Genomic DNA, 23669 nt, shown 5'->3' with positions numbered 1-23669 from the left:
TCCACAGATAGGCTGAGATTGTGTTCCAAACTATACAATATTCCCTACATAGTACAAAAGTAGTGCACTATGTATCCATAGTACGCTGGTCAAAAGTAGCGCACTATGTAGGAAATAGGTTGCCATTTGGGACAAACACTGAAAGTGAGGTTGGACCTGACAGCACAATAGCCATCATGTGTGTGTTTGATCCAGTTATTAAGAACAGGACATAAGTGGAGGGAGAAGGGAGGCTTAACGGAGCTCTACAAAGGGAATGGGTTGATATGTACAATAAGAGCATTAGAAGTCAGTGAATAGACACACCAGTTAAGACACATGCACACACACACGTCAGTTCAGTGTAACATCGGACTGCACACATACCTGTAATTACAATGAATTACCGTAATTTCCGGACTATTAAGCGCACCTGAATATAAGCCGCACCCACTGAATTTAAAAAATATATATATTTTGAACATAAATAAGCCGCACATGTCTATAAGCCGCAGGTGCCTACCGGTACATTGAAACAAATGAACTTTACACAGGCTTTAACGAAACACGGCTTGTAACAAAAATAAATAGGCTTTAACGAAACACGGCTTGTAAATTTTTTTGTTGTTGCAGTAAACAGTAGCCTACCAAGAAAGTCATTGGTCACTATCTTCCTCCTCCTGTGCACTGAAACCTCTGAAGTCATTCCTTCGGTGTCTGAGTTGAATAGCCTCAGAATTTCTTCATCCGATATTGGATCGTTTTCATTGTCGCTCTTGTCACTGTTTGTGACCAAGGAGCTGTAAGAGGTTATTAACCCGTTCGGCAATTTCATTGGTCTAATGAAAGCTTCATGCCGCCAAAAAACTGAGCACGTCACAGAATGTGTTTAAAAAAAAAAATAATAATAATAATTGAAAGCGGGAAAAATCCATATATTAGCCGCGTCATTGTTTAAGCCGCGAGGTTCAAAGCGTGGGAAAAAAGTTGCGGCTTATAGTCCGGAATTTACGGTACATGGAATGTTATGAGAACTTTGTGGAGTGGGTCTTATTAAATGTTATAAATTATGGCTAGCAGAAAGTTGTGCGTAAACCGCACACGCAGGCACGCACACACACACACCTTCAGCATGGACGTGGATCCAAGCGGACAGCAGCTGTGTGTTGTCGTGGATGGGCGTCTGGCACCGGTAGTGTCCGGAGAACCTTCCCTGCACCTCCAGAACACGACCTCCCACCAGTATACGGTACTGAAGACCCAGACCAGGACCCAGACCCTGATCCTGCCCAGGACCCAGCCTCTGTCCTGGGGCAAGGTCTGGTCCGGTCCAGGTGGACTCCTTCAGAGTGTGGTTCTGGTAGTCCCAACGGACAGGCCCTCTATGGTCTGGAACCACTGGGCATCCTGGAAGGAGAGAGGGAGGCCATTGGTTATTATGAAGGCTTGATGCAGTGTGTGTGTGTGTGTGTGTGTGTGTGTGTGTGTGTGTGTGTGTGTGTGTGTGTGTGTGTGTGTGTGTGTGTGTGTGTGTGTGTGTGTGTGTGTGTGTGTGTGTGTGTGTGTTCATTCATACTTGTGTAAGTGTGTGTGCAGTACCTATGCGTAGCATGTCTCCAGGTCTGATGGTCACAGTGGTTCCCATGCGTGAAGCCATGAGGACTCTCCTCCTGCTCAGCTCCTTGAACTGCTGGGACATTGTAGAACCTCTGCCTGGAGCTGGGTCTGGAGCTGGGCCTGGAGCTGGGTCTGGAGCTGGACCTGTCAATCAATCCATCAATCAATTAATAAATCCATCCGTCAATCAATAATTCACTGGGGCAAGAAAAGTGAAACCACAGTCAAATCTAAACAATATGGCAGAATGTTTCTTTCCTCCTCCCCTACCATGTTCTAACTAGGGCCTTCAGGACAGGCTTCAAGTGTTGTCATAGTTTGATTAATCCCTCGTCTCATTTCTGTATTAGTCCTGGTATGAGTCAACATATCATCATGGTGTATTGAGGTTTACAGTAGGTTGTCATCATGTTGTGTGGAGGTTTACAGTAAGATAACATCACATTGTAAGGAGGTTTACAGTAGGTTGTCATCATGTTGTGTGGAGGTTTACAGTAAGATAACATCACATTGTATGGAGGTTTACAGTAGGTTGTCATCATGTTGTGTGGAGGTTTACAGTAACATCACATTGTATGGAGGTTTACAGTAGGTTGTCATCATGTTGTTTGGAAGTTTACAGTAAGATAACATCACATTGTATGGAGGTTTACAGTAGGTTGTCATCATGTTGTTTGGAAGTTTACAGTAAGATAACATCACATTGTATGGAGGTTTACAGTAGGTTGTCATTATGTTGTTTGGAGGTTTACAGTAGGTTATCATCACATTGTATGGAGGTTTATAGTAGGTTATCATCATGTTGTGTGGAGGTTTACAGTAGGTTAGGATATGTTCCAGAGTAACAGACATCATGTAAGAGGAGAAATGTAGACCATGGTCGGTACAGAATACAGAGCATGTTTAGTGAATGTCTGAGTGTTAGACAAATATTTCAGGATAATCGTTCTTGGACCACCCTGGTTTGGTCAGGGTAGCGTGTGTGTGTGTGTGTGTGTGTGTGTGTGTGTGTGTGTGTGTGTGTGTGTGTGTGTGTGTGTGTGTGTGTGTGTGTGTGTGTGTGCGTGCCACAATGAGGTTTGATTAACATTTGAGAGGAGATGGATTTTACCACCGTGATAGCTAGCACAGCGCCAGCCCTATACCTCAGCTGTGTGTGTGTGTGTGTGTGTGTGCGCGCGCGCACGTGTGCGTGTGGGGGCTGCCACAGCACTTGTGTGTAAATCTGTGTATACAGTACACACGCTCGTGTGTGTGTGTATGTACGCTCGTGTGTGTATATGCATGCTCACATGTGTGTGTGAACCCACCGGTGACATGGAGAACAGTGGAAGCGGTGGATTTTCCTATGGGGTTGGCAGCCACGCAGGAGTAGGTGCCTTGGCTCTGGAGAGTGACGTTTTGGAGCCACAGAGAACCAGAAGGCAGGGGTACCTCCACGCTTACATCTAACACACCCTCCTTCCTCTGCCAAGTTACTGTAGGCTGAGGCACACCTGGTAGAGAGAGAGGGGAGAGGAGGGGGAGAGAGAAGAGGTGGAGAGAGAGAGAGAGAGAGACGCAGACAGACGAGAGCACTAGTGTAAGAGACAAGACTGAGGATAACTGATTCAGACATCCCACAAATCACAGAATACTTAACTTTAAACAAATACAAAAACACATAGAATGTCCAACATAGATGAACGCCCTGATGACAGAGAGACTGATTAGACTACTTGAGACTGGTTATTACAGATCACTGGGACAAATCAGAGCACTGGATGCCAATCCTTACGTCTTAACGACTCCCTTCAGACACACACAGTATAGTCCCAAATGGCACCCTATTCCTTATGCAGTGCACTATTTCCGTATGGGCCCTGGTCAAAATGAGTGCACTATATAGAGAATCGGTTACCGTTTGGGACGCAGACCTGAACAGCATGTGCCTATTGGCGTGTACTTGGCTACAGTTATTCAAACGTATTGCTATTGGGTCTGAGCAGCCACGGCCAGACTGTTACTAGACAAGCTCATTCTGTTTTGTCTCACATAGTCAATCTATGAATCAGGACGGGGGTCAATTCCATTTCAATGGCGAAGGTGCATAAAGATGGAGGAATTCAGGTATGAAGTCATTGTTTATAGCACTACCCAAAGAGTTCTTAAACTACGGCGTGCGACATGGTCCAATGTGCCAGTAAATCAGCACAATCTACTTGTTTCGTTTTTTCTGACTGCCGCCATCTTTGGAGCTAGAACTGGGATCATGTTTACTGTGCCAATGCCAATACAAAACATGTGTAATGGAAAGCATTGTACAATATGGCGAACTAAGCAAATTAGGCATTTGTGGTAATTACATGGAGGTCGCCATCTTCATGCGATAGGAATATGGGCTTCCTATAGCATAAAGATGGGCTCATTGTAATGGCTGGAATGTAATTTCCATATATTTGATGTGTTTGATACCGTTCCATTTATTCAAGCCATTACTATGAGCCCGTACTCCTATAGCTCCTCCCACCAGCCTCCACTGAGCAGTACCCCATATCTGCTCCTGTGACCTCTTCTGGTTCATGTGTTGAGAATGGTCTCTACCACATGTTGTATCACCTCCATTCAACTAACTAACCAATACCACGTAACAACTGTCATTTAAGTGATAATGCCTGAGAAGCCGGTGTTTGCAGGATATATTGGCAGGATATATTGCTAGTCTAAAAGAATGGGGAGATAATGTCTACATGCTTTTTTACAGTAGAGATAGAGTTTATAAATTGCCTGGCTGGACTGATAAGACAGTTGACTGTGCAGTGAGTTTGAACAGTAAATAAACATTTCAACGTCATTGTTACGAATGTCGTTGTAATGATGGTCGGACTAAGGTGCAGTGTGGTAGGCGTACATCTCACTTTATTAAATGAACACCGAAAAAAAATAATAAATACAAACGAAACGTAACGTTTAGTAGGGTATAAACAGCACAGTACCAAAACAAGATCCCACAAACTACAGGTGGGAAAAAGCTGCCTAAGTATGATCCCCAATCAGAGACAACGATAGACAGCTGCCTCTGATTGGGAACCATACCCGGCCAACAAAGAAATAGAAAACATACATTGCCCACCCTAGTCACACCCTGACCTAACCAAATAGAGAATAAAAAGGATCTCTAAGGTCAGGGCGTGACAGTACCCCCCCCAAAGGTGCGGACTCCGGCCGCAAACCTGAACCTATAGGGGAGGGTCCGGGTGGGCATCTCCCCTCGGTGGCGGCTCCGGTGAGGGACGCAGACCCCGCTCCGCTCGTGGGTCTGCCAACTTCGGTGGCGCCTCTGGTGCGGGGATCGTCGCCGGAAGCTCCGGACCGTGAATCGTCGCCGGGGACTCCGGACCATAGATCGTCGCCGGGGACTCCGGACCGTAGACCGTCGCCGGGGACTCCGGACCGGGAACCGTCGCCGGGGACTCCGGACAGGGAACCGTCGCCGGGGACTCCGGACCGGGAACCGTCGCCGGGGACTCCTGACAGGGAACCGTCGCCGGGGACTCCGGACAGGGAACCGTCGCCGGGGACTCCGGACAGGGAACCGTCGCCGGAGGCTCCTGACCGCGGAACCGTCGCCGGAGGCTCCTGACCGCGGATCCGTCGCCGGGGACTCCTGACCGCGGATCCGTCGCCGGGGACTCCTGACCACGGATCCGTCGCCGGGGACTCCTGACCGCGGATCGTCGCAGAAGGCTCCGGACCGTAGATCGTCGCAGAAGGCTCCGGACTGGGAACCCCCGCTGGAGGCTCCGGACTGGGAACCCCCGCTGGAGGCTAAGTATGATCCCCAATCAGAGACAACGATAGACAGCTGCCTCTGATTGGGAACCATACCCGGCCAACAAAGAAATAGAAAACATAGATTGCCCACCCTACTCACACCCTGACCTAACCAAATAGAGAATAAAAAGGATCTCTAAGGTCAGGGCGTGACAGTCATAGCCTTAGCCGGTGGTAATTTGTGGAATAGACACTGGCTGGAACGCTGTTTTAACCAATCAGCATCCAGGATTAGACCCACGTGTTGTATAATTATCAGCATACATAGACATATAATGTGGAAATTGAGCAAGTTGAGATGACTAAACTGCTTGGAGTAACCCTAGATTGTAAACTGTCATGGTCAAAACATATTGATGCAGTAGTAGCTAAGATGGGGAGAAGTCTGTCTATAATAAAGCCATGCTCTGCCTTCTTAACAACACTATCAACAAGGCAGGTCCTACAGGCCCTAGTTTTGTCACACCTTGACCACTGTTCAGTCGTGTGGTTACGTGCCACAAAAAATAACTTAGGAAAATTGCAATTGGCTCCGAACAGGGCAGCACAGCTGGCCCTTGGATGTACACAAAGAGATAATATTAATAATATGCATGTGTGTGTGTGTGTGTGTGTGTGTGTGTGTGTGTGTTTTCTGTAAAGATGTAAGGCCAAAATAAATTAGACTTAAATAACATGTCCTTTCATCTCAGGTGGTTCTCATTAAGGTGATGATGAGGAGGCACATTCCAAATGGCTCCCTATTCTCTATATAGTGCACTACCCTATAGGCCCTGGTTAAAAGTAGGGTGCTATAAAGGGAAGAGGGTGGCATTTAGGATTCAACCCAATAACTATGGTATGGTTGGTCAAGGTTATTGGCTGTCTCCAATAACACCCCGGCCTATCCCCCAATGTCCCATAGTGCGCCACAGCCCAATGTGGGTGTCAGATAGGGCTGTGGTCAAATTGAGTGCCCTATATGGATTCAGAAGTAGTGCACTACATGGGGAATAGGGGGTCAGATAGGGCTCTGGTCTAATACCAGTTCAGATCATAAATGACAAACCTCTCTAGCTAAAAATGCTAAAAGGGATAATTTTCAACAACATATTGCACTATGTTGTGATATTGCATGATGCTGTAGCCAACTGCCAAGCCTCATCACAAACATGACTTCTCAATCAAAGCTCTGCTCTCATTTTATACACATCATTACAGCTGTAACTGAACCAGGAAGTTTAAATCCATGTGTCGACCACTAGAGCCCTGACTGGCATGGTGGCTTTCCACACCATTCACTTTTCAGCTAACTGTGTCTTTCTGTGTGTCTACACCGTAGCTATGATCTGCCACATAACCATATGGATATATAAAACCCATGTTGGCGTATTAGATCGCAGTAGGACTAGGCTGACATTCATTTGTGTTAACCACAGTATATTACTGCCAAAGAGCAGCCAAAACTAGAACTGACCAAGACCAGTGTGGTCAAAATATCCTACTATTTTCACTATACATATGCTGTATAGATACTATTGTATAGATATGCTGTATAGATACAAGTTATTGTTTGAAATACAGTTTCAACACAAGGTATGTCCACTTCATAGCTTGATCATGTCTGCCAGAATGTGCTACCTTACACCAAATATCTATTATTGCTTGAAATTCAATTTAAACACATGGTAGATCATTTTGGAGCATGACAATGTGAACCACAAAATGGAGGGACTGTCTGTCCAGATGAGATCCACATAATTATAATCACTATGGCATGATCCATTCTACACTCTTAGAAAAAAAGGTGATATCTAGAACCTAAAAGGGTTATTTGGCTGTCCCCATAGGAGAACCTTTTGAAGAACCATTTTGGTTCCAAGTAGAACCCTTTTGAGTTCCATGTAGAGCATTTCAATCAATCAAATGTATTTAGAAAGCCGTCTTAACATCAGTCGATGTCACAAAGTGCTATACAGAAACCCAGCCTAAAACCCCAAACAGCAAGCAATGCAGATGTAGAAGCATGGTGGCTATGAAAAACTCCCTAGAAAGGCAGGAACCCTAACACCATAGGAGAACCCTTTGAAGAACCTTTTTTGATTTCCATGTAGAACATTTTACACAGAGGGTCTACATGGAACCCAAAAGAGTTCTACCTGAAACCAAAAAGGGTTCTCCTTTGGGGACAGTTGTAGAACCCTTTAGGATGCATTTTCCTAAGAGTGTATGGGATTTATTTGCTATGGTGAGGCCTACCTGTGACGGGGCAGTCTAGAGTTAGGTTAGCCCCAGGGCGTAGGCTGACCCGTCCCCCCACCACAGCCCTTAGACTGGGGACCTCCTTGTCCGATACATTCCTCCAAGACACAGCTATCACAGGAGGCTCTGTGAAAAACAGACAACAACTACAAATGTTTCCAAGTGGCTCATTTATCCCCCCTCCCCTGTAACTACTGTTTTTTAAGAAATATAAATTACCATTTGCACTTAATTTGTGTCTCTGGGCTGAGTAACATTTTATAATAACTTTCATGAATAAGTATTAATAAATGATTTATAAATAGTGTACATACTATGAATACATGAGAATTTCCACTTGGAGCATTTAATCATTTGCATGCTTATAATGCTTATCAGACCTGGGACATGTTCGTATTCACTAGGAACTAAACGGAAGCAAACTGGCTGAAAACAGGAGGGACTACCTGAACTTGTCCAATAAGAAATGCTTGTTTTCATTTTCCGTTTCCTACGGTGTGCCCTAGCGCTGAGACCCCTAGAGGCGTTGTGTACTATCTCTAGGGAGCGACGCAATCAACCCAGCCGGTAATACACTCATGTCGCCCGGCGACTGGTTCATAAAATAAAACATCCTCCTATCAGGCTACAAAAGCATTGGTTTCCTCCTGAACTACATTTAATGGGGGGCTGCTAGAAAACTATGAGCAGTGTCTTAATAAAACCCATTTCCACCACCATGCTAGGGAGGCTAGCTACTTCTGGACGCTGCGTGCAGCAGGCCGCTGCAACCTGATTGGCTGAACACATGATGGTGGAAATGAGGTTTTATTAAGACTAGTACGCATATTTCCCCCCTTTGTTTCCCGGCTCGCTAGTCACGGGGGGTTAGGAATGTATTGCCGACTACGCTATTTGCGTTGGGACGCCAAAGACCAGACGACGTATACTTTGGCGAACCTTGGGGCTGGGGTGCAATAATGAATATAATAACACGTTGAATTGTCATATAAACCGGATAGGTGCAGTGAAATGTGTTGTTTTACAGGGTCAGCCATAGTAGTACGGTGCACCTGGAGCAAATTAGGTTTAAGTGCCTTGCTAAAGGGCACATCGGCATATTTTTCACCTTGTAGGCTCGGGTATTCAAACCAGTGACCTTTCGGTTACTGGCCCAACGCTCTAACTGCTAGGCTACCTGCCTCCCATATATAACCCAGTTGACTGGGTACTCACCAGCTAACAGCAGCTGTGTAGTCTCTGAGGCTGAACCGTGGATGTTTGAGGCTGTGCACTTGTACACTCCTCTGTCCCCCGGCCCAGGACTAGAGATATGCAGGCCGCCAGAGATATCCCAGTGTACCCTGCAGCAGCAAAGGAACACAAGACATGTATCTCAACCACAGTCATCACTATATGATACAATAAAATACTATACACTTTTTTGGTGTGCAGGAAATTGATTGTATGGAAATTGATTATACACATAATGTGTGGTATATAAAAAAGATAGTGTACATGTTATACATCCAAATTCACGTTAACATGTTATACATCAGAATTCACGTTAACATGTTATACATCATAATTCACGTTAACATGTTATGCATCATAATTCACGTTAACATGTTATACATCCAAATTCACGTTAACATGTTATAGATCATAATTCACGTTAACATGTTATAGATCATAATTCACGTTAACATGTTATACCTCATAATCCACGTTAACATGTTATACCTCATAATTCACGTTAACATGTTATACCTCATAATTCACGTTAACATGTTATACATCAGAATTCACGTTAACATGTTATACATCAGAATTCACGTTAACATGTTATGCATCATAATTCACCTTAACATGTTATACATCAGAATTCACGTTAACATGTTATACATCAGAATTCACGTTAACATGTTATACATCAGAATTCACGTTAACATGTTATACATCAGAATTCACCTTAACATGTTATACATCCAAATTCACGTTAACATGTTATACATCATAATTCACGTTAACATGTTATACATCATAATTCACCTTAACATGTTATACATCCAAATTCACGTTAACATGTTATACATCATAATTCACCTTAACATGTTATACATCATAATTCACGTTAACATGTTATACTTCATTATTCACGTTAACATGTTATACATCATAATTCACTGAAACACTACAGATAGCTTGGCAATACAAGTTTGTTTTAAATAATTCACTATTCTTGACCTTTGTGTCAGGGCTGTCTCATGATTACCATCTCATCCACAAAGCCAGAGTCTAGAACTGTACACCTACTGTATGATCTCTCAGCAGTCACATGACCAGAGTCTAGAACTGTACACCTACTGTATGATCTCTCAGCAGTCACATGACCAGAGTCTAGAACTGTACACCTACTGTATGATCTCTCAGCAGTCACATGACCAAAGTCTAGAACTGTACACCTACTGTATGATCTCTCATCAGTCACATGACCAGAGTCTAGAACTGTACACCTACTGTATGATCTCTCAGCAGTCACATGACCAGAGTATAGAACTGTACACCTACTGTATGATCTCTCATCAGTCACATGACCAGAGTCTAGAACTGTACACCTACTGTATGATCTCTCAGCAGTCACATGACCAGAGTCTAGAACTGTACACCTACTGTATGATCTCTCATCAGTCACATGACCAGAGTCTAGAACTGTACAGCCTATGATCACTCATCAGTCACATGACCAGAGTCTAGAACTGTACAGCCTATGATCTCTCATCAGTCACATGACCAGAGTCTAGAACTGTACAGCCTATGATCTCTCATCAGTCACATGACCAGAGTCTAGAACTGTACAGCCTATGAGCAGTCACATGACCAGAGTCTAGAACTGTACGATCTCTCATCAGTCACATGACCAGAGTCTAGAACTGTATACCTACTGTATGATCTCTCATCAGTCACATGACCAGAGTCTAGAACTGTACAGCCTATGATCTCTCAGCAGTCACATGACATAAAACTATTACAAACAAACTATCTCAGACTGGGTCAAACCCCAGTTAAGACAACAGCTACGTGTGTGTGTATGTAATTGTGTGGGTGTGTTGTGTCTGAGTGTGCGTGCGTATAGCGTGTGTGCATCGTCTGTGTGTGTGTGTGTGTGTGTGCAGACGCTATTAGTGCATGAAATCAGAATAAACGTAAAGTCCTGATATAGTCTAATCAAATTAATCAGCCGATTAAAGATCTAATTTCCTTTAATGATGCTGAACCTCTCTTTCATATTTTCACTGAGTTAATGCACACATCCCAAATGGCACTCTATTACCCTATGGGCCCTGGTCAAAAGTAGTGTACTACATAGGGAATAGAGTGCCATTTGGGATGCCTAGGTCATGTTTCAGTGAGATGTTGATCTGTGTGATTAGTGGGAGATTGCTACGATCGGCGTGTTTTGTATGTGTTTTAAAGTCTCGGACACACGTGAACGCGCGCACACACACACACACACACACACACACACACACACACACACACACACGTGTCCTTGCTTGCATGCATGCACAGACCTGCTCATTTGATTGGCAGACACACGTGCATACACACTTGCACGCACACACAGACAGACAGACACACACAGACAGACACACACACTATCTCGGTAAGAGGGCTTCCTTAACCCTGAACTCCCTCTCTGGACAGTCTCTTTTTCTCCTCTCTGGAGGGACTGGTCCTCTTCCCATGCTCTGAGCTGTCCTTCCTCTCCGGCCGCTAAACTATTCCTCAAGGCCAATAAGTCTGTCTGAGCTTCCCTTGGCTCTGGAACAAACACCACCAATCCAGGACAGAGGAGCAACACAATGTCTACTTGATTCCTGGGCCGTATTCATAAAGCATCTCACAGTAGGAGTGCTGATCGAGATTCAGTTTAGCATTTTAGATCATAAGGAATATAATTTAATGGACAGGGAAGACCTGATCTTAGATCAGCACTTCTGCATGGAGGCACTATGAATATTGGCCCAGGTTCAAACACTCCAATAACAGATTTAAGAGATTACCGGAACCACCATGCAGGGAAAGCTTGGGTCAAAACAGCTTGTGGGGACTGGAGAGAGAGAGATACTGTTTTTGGACTCATGAAGTCTCCTTCCTTTGAGACTGGGGTAAAAGGGCATGGGGGAGAGGAGCTGGGGGAAGTGGACAGGGACTGTTTATATGGAGTGTTGCTGTGGGGAGAGGGCAAGGGCTGGGATTGGGAACACAGGGACTGTGGCTGGGGCAGGTTCTTGGTCTGGGAGAAAGGGCAGGGTCTGTGTCTGGGGTTATGGGCTAGGGGAGAGAGGCAGGGTCTGTGTCTGGGGTTATGGGCTAGGGGAGAGAGGCAGGGTCTGTGTCTGGGGTTATGGTCTGGGGGAGAGAGGCAGGATCTGTGTCTGGGGTTATGGGCTGGGGGAGAGAGGCAGGGTCTGTGTCTGGGGTTATGGGCTGGGGGAGAGAGGCAGGGTCTGTGTCTGGGGTTATGGTCTGGGGGAGAGAGGCAGGATCTGGGGTTATGGGCTGGGGGAGAGAGGCAGGATCTGGGGTTATGGGCTGGAGGAGAGAGGCAGGATCTGTGTCTGGGGTTATGGGCTGGGGGAGAGAGGCAGGATCTGGGGTTATGGGCTGGGAGAGAGAGGCAGGATCTGTGTCTAGGGTTATGGGCTGGGGCAGAGAGGCAGAGAGGCAGGATCTGGGTCTGGGGACAGACAACAGGTTTTGTCTATATGGGTGTGTGACTAGGGCAGGCTGAGGGCTACTAAAGCCATGCAGTGGTTTATGGATCTCTATGGGGCTATAAGCTCTCTGTTAGATCCCATTTAGACCACTTGGGAATGTACACAGAGCTACTCCCACCCACATCCCACTTCATCAGACTGCTGCTTGGCCATCACTCACAGGCTATAAGTTACCCTTATGCACAGATCTAGGATCAGCTTACCCTTCCCGAAGCCTAACCATAACCATTAGGGGGTGAAACCTCAAAACGGAGGTCTTTCTACTCTGTAGTAGAATGTAGTTGCCCCCTTGACATTGATCCAAGATCAGTTTTGTGTTTGTCCTCCCATTATGGTTAAGGTGAGGCTTAAGGGAAGGTACGCTGATCCTAGATCTGTGCCTAACATATTGTCTGACCTTTTATTTAGATAAACGAAGTATCAGACTTACTCTGCTATATGTAGTAAATGGGGGGAAAATGATTTTCTATTTTATAACATGGAGTCAGTGGATCTAGAGGGGAACGTATAAACCATTAGAGCATGGAAAATGTACTCTCTCAGACCACATCCCTGGAAAAATAGAATTGTGGCTAGCAGCAGTCCTACGGCCAGTACTGTACCTATCATGTAAAACCTGCTAAACACATGCAGTAGAATATCTACAGTAGACATGCCAGTAGACGGGATGATATAATACTCTACAGTCGTTTAGCATACACTTTTATCCATATGTTCAGTATATGCATAACATGTGAGAATATGAGACTAAATACCATGGTCCAACCAACGTCTGACCAATCACAATCACATGATTACATTTGGACCTCAAACAACTTAATTGTCCGGATTTTCCAGATAACGGTCAGAAGGCTGAGACATTTATACTGTGGGTCCCCTCATGTCATGGACCAAGACCTCCCAGAAGACCAAAGGAGACATTATGGATAACATCTGGCGAGACACTGGTGTCAGGTCGGGCTTAGCAACTTCTATGAAGGAAAGACTGCCCTGGCATGCCATCATTCAGGGCATTGCACCACCAAAAGCAAGCAAGTCCAAATGTGGAAATGTGTCTTTGGCTCCACACTGGCATACATACACATCAAACACGAAACATATTATTTTTATTTCTCTACTACAGGTTTAAAAAGCAGGTAAGAAACCTGAAATAAACATCTTTCCCCTCATTGAATGAACATGAGGCCTGGCAAATCTGTTGAAAAACCCTGATGAAGGTGAAAGGCCGAAACACATTGGTTTTAATTATAGCAATTTCCATTGTCTTGTAAGAATTCCTGAATTTCCACTTCAAATCTATCCAAGTCTTTAGAGAGGTCAAACAGTTTCCAGTACACAGCAGGCGGTCCGCTGCCTGCTATCACAACACGTTGGTTCCAAGACCACATCACTTTGATAAGAGCAAGTGAAGGGCAACCGTCTCCATACTCACACGGAACTGGGAGAACACACAGCTTCACGCCTCAGCCCTGGGCCCTGTGAATGTCAATCAACCGTCCATTTTCCCCTCCGTTTCCCCTGCCCTTTCCCATTACCCTTCACCCTTTCACTTTTTTTTCTCGCCTTTCCGCTCCTCTCTGTCCAATTTTATGCTGCCTTCCCTCTCCTTTCCTTCTCTCTCCTCTCCTTCCCTTCTCTCTCCTCTTTCCTTCCCTCCCCTCTCTCTCCTCTTTCCTTCCCTCCCCTCTCTCTCCTCTTTCCTTCCCTCCCCTCTCTCTCCTCTTTCCTTCCCTCCCCTCTCTCTCCTCTTTCCTTCCCTCCCCTCTCTCTCCTCTGTCCTTCCCCTCTCTCTCCTCTGTCCTTCCCCTCTCTCTCCTCTGTCCTTCCCCTCTATCTCCTCTGTCCTTCCCCTCTCTCTCCTCTGTCCTTCCCCTCTATTTTCTTTTCTTCTATTTCCCCCTCTCCTCCACCTCTCTTCCCTCTCTCTAGCCGTTTTCTTCCCTTCCCTTTACTCTCCCTCTCACTTCTCTATCCCCTTTCTCTAAACTCTCTCCATTCTCCAGCCAAGTTCTGAGCTGACCCTGTAAAACAGTGAGTGCTGCTCCAGCTCCATGGGAGATCCATGAGGAGAATAGGAGGAAGAGGAGGAGGGGGATATACAATATGTGAGGAAGAGGAGGGGGAGTGATATACAAGACGTGAGGAAGATGAGGAGGGAGGGTGATATACAAGACGTGAGGAAGAGGAGGATGAGTATGGGGGAAAGGAGGAAGAAGACATGAGTAGGAAGGAAGATTTGAAGAGGGGGAGGAAGAGGAAGACTTGAGGAGGAGAAGGAAGACTTGAGGAGTGAGACTTAGAAACAGGGTCCGGAAGGTGAAATTGTAAATTTCACACCATGATCTGAGGCGGACTCGGAACACAGAACATTCACAGCGGGCTCCGAGTCCTTTCTCCTTTCTCTGATATATGAGTAACAGTTTCCATAGCTTCTCACAGGGATCCTGCATAGCTACAATCAGTATTCTCTCCAGGGCAAAGCCAAGCCAAGCCCAGCAGGCCTGAGCTATACCCCACATAGTTCAAAGGGCTGCTGCACTATATTATGGAAAGAGGAGTGAGAATGGATAACATAAAGCTAACGGGCATGTATTATTTATGTGTGTGTGTGTGTGTGTGTGTGTACGTGTGTCTGTGTGCGTGTGCGACAGTATGCATGTGTGTATTTGTGTAATACTGTATGTGTTACCTGTCAGTTAGTTGTAGCTCTACTCCGTCCTTGGTCCAGGTGATTTGGGGCTGCGGGATGCCCTCTGTGGGGCAGAGCAGGTACAGCTGTCGTGTGGCGTTGGTCAGGAAGGCTGTCTGGCCAACACTGATGTTCAGACTCCTCTGGAAGGTCATCAGGGGGTTCTGCCTCTGTCGGATGATCACTGGTCTCCTGAAGCTACTAGCCGACCACTCTGACGAGTTTGGTGTCCGGTCTATTGAGATTTGAGATCGGATCACATTGTATGTTGCAGATGAAAGAATAACTACAGTAGGGGTCAGTTCCATTTCCATTAATTTGTTTCAGGAAGTAAACTGACATTCCACATTTTCTCGATGCTTTATGAGGAACATTTGGAGTTAGAATTTTACATTTTTCTTCCTGAATTGAAAAGGAATTGACTGAATTGAAAAGGAATTGACTGAATTGAAAAGGAATTGACCCCCAACCTTGATAAAAACACATTTGATGCACTAGTAATGTAATAGATGAGTTGTGGGTTTCATTCCTGTATATAAACTGAACATAAATAAATAACTTGTCGTTTTTATTTAGCTATGAAAGTATCTTTCCTATGAATACCCTCTTTTTAAAATGAACTCTAACACCATATAGTGCCTGCAAATGTTTCATCTGAATACGCAATCCTGTTTCTTGTATTCCTTAACTGCCCTACCCTGACAATCTGGGCTCTATTTTAACAAACCCAACGCAATGGTAAATCTAAACGCAGTGGGTAGTGCTATAGGTTCAGGGGTGTGTCAGAAATAGTTTTGCTATTTTCACTATCACAATTCTCGGCACACTTGTTGGCGTTGGCGCGAAAGGGGCTGGGTTTTGACGATTAAACAAGTTGTGGGTGTCACGAGGCTTGGCCCCTCACTGGCCAATCAGAATGTGCTCCATGGCAAAATATATGACTCATTTCAGGAAACTAGGCATATGTCACACATCACTACTTCACAGGAGAGGCATTTGAATGTAACATTAAAAAAAATCTAAATCAGTTTTTGGGCAGAAATGCCTTCTGGAACATGTGAACTATCATGTGTCTTAATAACACACTTGCATGCCATCTTTAAATACAAATACAATTGTGAAATTATGAGCCTAGTTGGTTTAGCCACGGAAAAAGCCAGGAACCTTCATGAGCCAGGAACCTTCATAGCCATGATTGGCTGAGATATGGATGGGCTGGACATGCCGAGAGATGAGTTCGGATTGGTCTGCCATGTAGCACGCTCCTGTCTATAACATGAGCTGGTTAGTATGTGTAGGTCATCCTTTCTAACGCGGCTTTGTTGAAAGATATCACCTAGTAGAACTGCAAAAGTGTTGCCCTCCACTTTCTGGAGGACCAAGTCTTGAAATCAGTAGAATGCCCGGTGGAATTAGAGCATGATAACTAAGGAGATGGAGAAAATTCAGGCATTTGATTGCAAATATGCAGAGGGAGTCAAAAAGAGAACACACAGAAGGCAGTTGTATAAAACACCTGTCTCCAGATTACATCTTCAAACTAAGGGCAACCATGGCATCCATGACAGAGAGGGAGAAGTGTCACGCCCTTATCTGTTTCACCAGTCTGTGCTTGTCTCCAACCCCTCCAGGTGTCGCCCATCTTCCTCATTATCCCCTGTGTATTTATACCTGTGTTCTCTGTTTGTCTGTTGCCAGTTCGTTTTGTTCGTTCAAACCTACCAGTGGTTTTCCCCTTGCTCCTGTCTAGTCCAAGTTCCGGTTTTCTAGTTTTTCCTGGCTTTGACCCTTCTGCCTGCCTGCCGTCCTGTACCTTTGCCCCACTACTCTGGATTACCGACCTCTACCTGACCTGACCCTGAGCCTGCCTGATGTCCTGTACCTTTGCCGCACTACTCTGGATTACCGACCTCTGCCTGACCTGACCCTGAACCTGCCTGCTGTGCTGTACCTTTGCCCCTGTTGTTGCAATAAACATTGTTACTTCGACACAGTCTGCATCTGGGTCTTATCTGAAACATGATAAGAAGCATCCATCCATGTATACAGGTAAGATAGTATAGCTAGCTACATTTTCAGATATGATATGTTTCTAATTTAATCAGAAAGTGTATGATCTGTGTTGTAATATTATTCGTATCTAAGAGCAATTTGCATTGCTAGTTATAGCCTAATGTTAGCTAGCTAACTAACATTGAACATGGTTGGTAAACTACCTGCAGATTCATGAAGGGTAGTAACGTTATGAGTTGGGATTATGGTTCATTGTTTAGCTAGCTAGCTAGCTACATGTCTAAAGAAAATACTCCACTATCCAAGTAACCATTTCACTACACCTTCTGTATTCTGTGCATGTGACAATTAAACATAGATTTTATTTGATATAGTATGTGTTTACCAGAGACAGTAATGTGAAGAACTTGACCTGCACCAAAGACAAATTAGCATATAACGTTAGGCCAATGAGACAGTGTCCAAGATCTAAAATTCTCCGGTAAAATGCCGACTGACTTCGTCACACTTACAACCGTAAGCTATTTTCGGTAATTGGCTCGCCATTAACTTGTAAATAATGATCTTGTTGTGAGTTTATTTTCCAGTAATAATAAAGACAAATGAACTAAAGTGAAGAAGTTGTCAGCTACAGTATATTATTTGTCATTATTTGAACTGGCTATCCAGATAACTTAACATTAGCTAGCTAGCTAACAAACTAGAAACAAACCAAAACATTGTTTAGAAAGTTGCTTTTAGTTGCCTCGTTTGCTAGATTGATATATACTAAATACATTTTTTAAACGGGTGGGTTTATTGGTGTTAAAATACACTAGTTATGCTATTTTGGACAAACCAGGCTGCTGACATCATGCAGCCTGTAGTTTTTGTGTGTATACTTTTTCCTAACGACGACGACAAATTTGATGTCAGACGGCAATAGAATGTTCATGATGTTACTGCGACAACTGTTGATAGACGTAATATAAACCAGCCTTTAGTCTTAATCTTTGGTTGTTTAGTACATGGCCTAACATGTGAATCCTTAAAGAGATGAGTGGGGCTATGGTTTAAGAGGGTCTGAACGATGCTGAATGGGTGTAGACAAAGAGCTCTCCAGTAGGTTTACTAAAACATTCAAGGGCCATTTTCTCAAAAGTGAGGTTACAAGTTAATCAACTTTCGAAGCAGAATTACTTTCCCATTGTTCCTCAAATGCAGTGTATGATATACCATTTTCCAGCTCTGAGTCTATACTTTCATCCAATGTAAAAACACAATTTCAATTTTGCTACATAAGACCAAATCGAAACGGTCGGTCACATACGTGGTTTCTTCAGATTGTGTATTTATGGTCTTTAATGTATTGCCTTGGAGTCAACTCAAATTCCAATGTTAGTCCGTTATAGTTTGTTAAGGGACATGTGGGACGCTAGCAAAACAACAAAAATCACAATTCAAATTTCTCAAACACACAAGTATTATACACCATTTTAAAGATAAGATGCTCCTTAATCCAACCACAGTGTCCGATTTCAAAAAGGCTTTACGGCGAAAGCATAACATTAGATTATGTTAGGACAGCGCCTAAACATGAAAAACCACACAGCTATTTTCCAAGCAAGGAGAGGCGTCACAAAAACCAGAAATACAGCTAAAATTAATCACTAACCTTTGATGATCTTCATCAGATGACACTCCCAAGACTCAATGTTACAAAATACATGTATGTTTTGTTCGATAAAGTTCATATTTATATCCATAAACCCCATTTTACATTGGCACGTGATGTTCAGAAAATGTATTCCCACCAAAACTCCCGGTGAATGAGCACATCAATTTACAAAAATACTCATCATAAACGTTGATAAAATTTACAACAGTTATTGAAAGAATTATAGATACACTTCTCCTTAATGCAACCGCTGTGTCAGATTTTAAAATAGCTGTCAAACGATGTTTACAATCAATCCTTAGGGTCTTTTTTAACATAAAACTTCGGTAATATTCCAACCGGACAATAGCGTATTCATTACAGAGGAAAAAGAAGGAGCGGTGTGCCTTTGTCAGTGCGCAGTAAACAACTCACTGGTCCCAGGCAGTCCATTGATTGACTGAGCTCCTATTCTCTGCCCAGTAACAGTAGAAGGATGAGACAAGTTTCTAAAGACTGTTGACAGCCAATGGAAGCCTTAGGAAGTGCAAAATGACCCCACAGACACTGTAATTTGAATAGGGATTAGATAGAAAAACTACAAGTCACTTCCTGGTTGGATTTTTTTCTCAGGACTTTGCCTGCCATATGAGTTCTGTTATACTCACAGACATCATTCAAACAGTTTTAGAAACTTCAGAGTGTTTTCTATCCAAATCTACTAATAATGTGCATATCCTCTCTTCTGGGACCGAGCAGCAGGCAGTTTAATTTGGGCACGTATTCATCTGAATTTCTGAATACTGCCCCCTGTCACCAAGAAGTTAAATGGCTTACAGAAACAAATTAACAAAATGTGGACCTATCTATCCCATCTTTCCTGAATAGGTTAACTTGAACCCATTTGTAGTCCACATTGTTCTCAGTAATTGCATGGCTTCAATATAATTCACACTGATATAGAGGCTAGACCTACAGTAAATTGCATTATGGCTGAGCATGGACATGAAAAACATTGCCAATAAACTAGATTAAATTCATTATTAATGAGGCCTAAAAAGATAATTCATAATTCTAATATAATTCTAAACAAAACCAAACAACTTGTTTTAAATAGGTTATGTAACACTTACAGGCACCATAAAGTCGCCCTGTGGCCATATAATAAACAACGCCGACTATGGAGGGTTATACGGACATCCAAACTTTTCACAGTAGCTGGACTAAAATCCAATATAAATAAAGGGAGAGTGTCCACTCATCGTTATACTGCTCCCAAATAGGCCTACATTTTACGAACATAATCGGAACCATCAAACAGATAAGATCGCATCTCCAGAAGTTGCATTGCAAGCGTACAACCAACGTTGTCACCATAAAACCAGGAAGGTGAATCATTCTAATTTGTTTGGTTGTAATAAAATGTAACGAAAAACAAGCAATACGTTTTTTTTTAAACAACAACAACAATAAATACATGTAGAATGTAATGATATCATAAAACCATCAGGATAAAAAAGACAGGCATTTCTGTTGAACCAGCCTTCGTTATAGTAGGCCTAAGGGAGGTCTTCCACATCATGGAGGAGTTTTTACCTACGTCCAAAACGTGACCTGCATGCTAAAATAATGTGGTCCTGCCTACAATGCACAGATAAAAAGGGAATGTCAGCTCACTGTTTAACTTCTCTCAAACTTTACATTTTAATAAAGCAATGGTGATTTATTTCCATGCGGTCTCGGGAGCCAAACCCTTTATCGACAGTCTTGACTACTTCACGATTGCATTTGGCAGACAAAAAAAGGCTTCATTGAGAGGAGGAGGCTAATCTTGGTTTTTAACCAAATAAAACGAAATGGGAAAAAACACGTTTTTTATGTTTCTAAATAGGAAGTATTCAGACTCCAAAAGCACATCAGGCTACTCTTGTTCCATGTTCATATGGTCAGTGTGCATCACGGCTGGATAGGCTGTGTTTCTGCTGTCAATATTCATGTCATAACCAAACCAGCTTTTGGTTGGTCTTAAATATCCCTACCAGTACTGCCTGAAAATAGCACTTTGGATCATGTTTTTAAGGACACGCCTCAAATATTTCCAACCCCTCCCATCTGAGCGCAAGTGTGCTGATATTAGAAAGGTAAATTGCCAAACATGGCTTTAGGGCTGGAAAATACCAGTGTGCCAGAATTTCCATGATAAAATTGCAAACTAGCGTGCATTTGACACTAGCGCTGCCTTAACGCCGGCCCGAAAATAGAGCCCTCTGAGTGAAAACTAGCATTAAACTTTATTCTACAGCCCGCTAACTACCTGGTGTTTACTTAGAAACAACATGGTAACTGCATACATTACATAACTATTATACAAAAATGTTATGTAATACTGTATATTATATTATGCAAAACAACTTCTCAGACACTTGCAGATTCATTATGAATGATGTGAGTGTTTCTGTCCTATATGTGTCAATGTACAGCATGGTGTGCCTGGGTAACTGTTTCTAATGTGTACGATGTACATGTGGTGTTTTTCATTCTGGTACGGTGACGTCCTTGGAGGGAAAAAGTTGTATTCTATTGTATTGGATTATTTTCTATCATAACAAAACGTTACCTTTTGGGTTCTCCGTCTCCTCCTTGGTCCCTTTCCAATGCTCTGTGGAGGCCTGTTGTACTCCAGACATCTCTGTGATGAGGGTGTAGATGATCTGAGAAGCCTGTTCCTGGCTGATCTCTCCCATCTCCGCCTGCAGACTCACGTTCCTCACCCTCTCCTCCAGGCTCCAGGGCTGCAGCACGGAGGCCCCCACCTGCACCTGCAGCACCGAGGCCTCCACACCACCGGGCAGCAGAGACAGACTGGGACCTTTGAGGCTGGGGGTAAAGGGGAGGCAGTGAGGAAGACCCTGGGGGTCCCAGTCCTGAGGGTTGACTCGTGGTTGAATCCTGGTCAGGTCTAGGCCAGGTTCGGGGTATGATTTGTTTTCAACCGGTCGGTCAATCAGTCTGCTGTCGCTGCCAATCAGTTTAAGGGTGAATGTGTCGGAGGCGGGGCCAGCGATACACACGTACACCCCACTGTCCACGACCCCTAGGCTGTGGATCTTTAGAGAACCAGATTTGGTGACGCCCAGACGCTTGCAGCTGGGCAGGGGGCGGCCGTCCTTCTCCCAACGGATGTAGGCTTTCTAGATGCAACATACAAGACAAAACACAAGGCAAAAATAAGAGCTAAGGAGGCCAACCTCTCCATTTAGACTGGAGTCCTGGAATGGCCTTTACCTCCTGACAAGCTGAGCAGAACAGCTGTTCAGGGAGATTTGTCTATTGCCGGAATGAATCTACAAAATGAAATGTAAGTGATTTTAAATGATAAACATGTCCAGTCATAGTTGGAAACCCCAGCCATGGCATATGTTCTCATCCATTACAACAATAAAGACCATGAGGAAAGGATCCAACCTGGAAACCCCAGCCATGGCATATGTTCTCATCCATTACAACAATAAAGACCATGAGGAAAGGATCCAACCTGGAAACCCCAGCCATGGCATATGTTCTCATCCATTACAACAATAAAGACCATGAGGAAAGGATCCAACCTGGAAACCCCAGCCATGGCATATGTTCTCATCCATTACAACAATAAAGACCATGAGGAAAGGATCCAACCTGGAAACCCCAGCCATGGCATATGTTCTCATCCATTACAACAATAAAGACCATGAGGAAAGGATCCAACCTGGAAACCCCAGCCATGGCATATGTTCTCATCCATTACAACAATAAAGACCATGAGGAAAGGATCCAACCTGGAAACCCCAGCCATGGCATATGTTCTCATCCATTACAACAATAAAGACCATGAGGAAAGGATCCAACCTGGAAACCCCAGCCATGGCATATGTTCTCATCCATTACAACAATAAAGACCATGAGGAAAGGATCCAACCTGGAAGCGCCGGACAGGGCATTTGATGATCAGGGAGGTTTTTGGTAGGAGGTAAGCACGCCCGCCGACGGTCAGGTGGAGGCGTTTCTCCTGCCGGGTCTGGATGTAGATACGACTCAAGCCTAGAATCAACGGACAACGCTTTACTGGTTCCTTGATTGTTTCCTTTGATGCTTCCTTCCCTGTCTCCTTTGTGGGTTGCTGGTTGATTCTGAATGCTTCCTTCACAAGCTGTCTGGGGTTCATCTCTGTCTTATGCTCTGAAGTGAAGGATGGATGGAGGGAAAGAGGAAGGGAGAGAGAGAGAATGAGGGAGACAGAGAGACAGAGAGAGAGACAGAGAGATAGAGACAGAGAAAGAGAGAACATAACAGTGGTCAACCTCTTACAGTGAATTAAACCATTGTCATTTACTCACATGACAAATATAGGCTATAGCATGAAGGTTTAGAAGGATAAAACAACTTTATAACTAACAGAAAATATTATAAATAAAACTTACATTATATCTGACATTATGGTAATGATTTGATTTGGAATAATGATTCTACATTATCATTACCATAATGTGGGCGGCAGTTAGCCTAGCAGTTAAAGAGGAAACTCAGCAACAGGATGGTTGTCAGTTCAAATCCTGGATCTGACAGGAAAGATTTGTCGGGAAGTGAGCTGGCAACCAGAGGGTTGCTGGTATCAAATCCCAGATGCCATTGCCTGTCGTTGTGCCCTTGAGCAAAGCACTTAACCCCCCATAACAACAGCTCCCCGGGGCGCCCAGTGTGGCAGCTCCTCGCACCTCTCCAAAACCTGGGTGTATTTATGTCTTTGTAGGGGTTAAAAGCAGAACTCACATTTCGGTTGGACCTTGTGATCTAATAAAGTGATCTAATAAAGTGATCTTAAAATGAGAAAAGAGTCAATCAGTAGAGAACAAGATCTTCCACCCTGTTCCGTCTGGAATCC

General features: G+C 44.0%; 1 protein-coding gene across 1 annotated transcript in view; it reads right to left on the bottom strand.

Moving 5' to 3' along the window:
* The window catches only part of LOC106591065 (ADAMTS-like protein 3), a 70830-nt gene that overhangs the window by 11917 nt on the left and 35244 nt on the right, over positions 1 to 23669 (bottom strand). The window contains exons 10-17 of the mRNA XM_045708304.2: positions 22707 to 22966; positions 21369 to 21942; positions 15103 to 15337; positions 8866 to 8993; positions 7648 to 7776; positions 2907 to 3092; positions 1579 to 1740; positions 1105 to 1386 (exon numbers count right to left, since the gene is read on the bottom strand). Coding sequence (XP_045564260.2) covers positions 1105 to 1386; positions 1579 to 1740; positions 2907 to 3092; positions 7648 to 7776; positions 8866 to 8993; positions 15103 to 15337; positions 21369 to 21942; positions 22707 to 22966 — 1956 coding nt within the window. The remainder of the gene's footprint in view (positions 1 to 1104; positions 1387 to 1578; positions 1741 to 2906; positions 3093 to 7647; positions 7777 to 8865; positions 8994 to 15102; positions 15338 to 21368; positions 21943 to 22706; positions 22967 to 23669) is intronic.

The sequence above is a fragment of the Salmo salar genome, chromosome 26 (genome assembly GCF_965601325.2).
Source record: "Salmo salar chromosome 26, fSalSal1, whole genome shotgun sequence".
NCBI lineage: Eukaryota > Metazoa > Chordata > Actinopteri > Salmoniformes > Salmonidae > Salmo > Salmo salar.
Note: the sequence above shows the minus strand (reverse complement) of the source record. Positions and strands in the feature narration are given on the sequence as shown.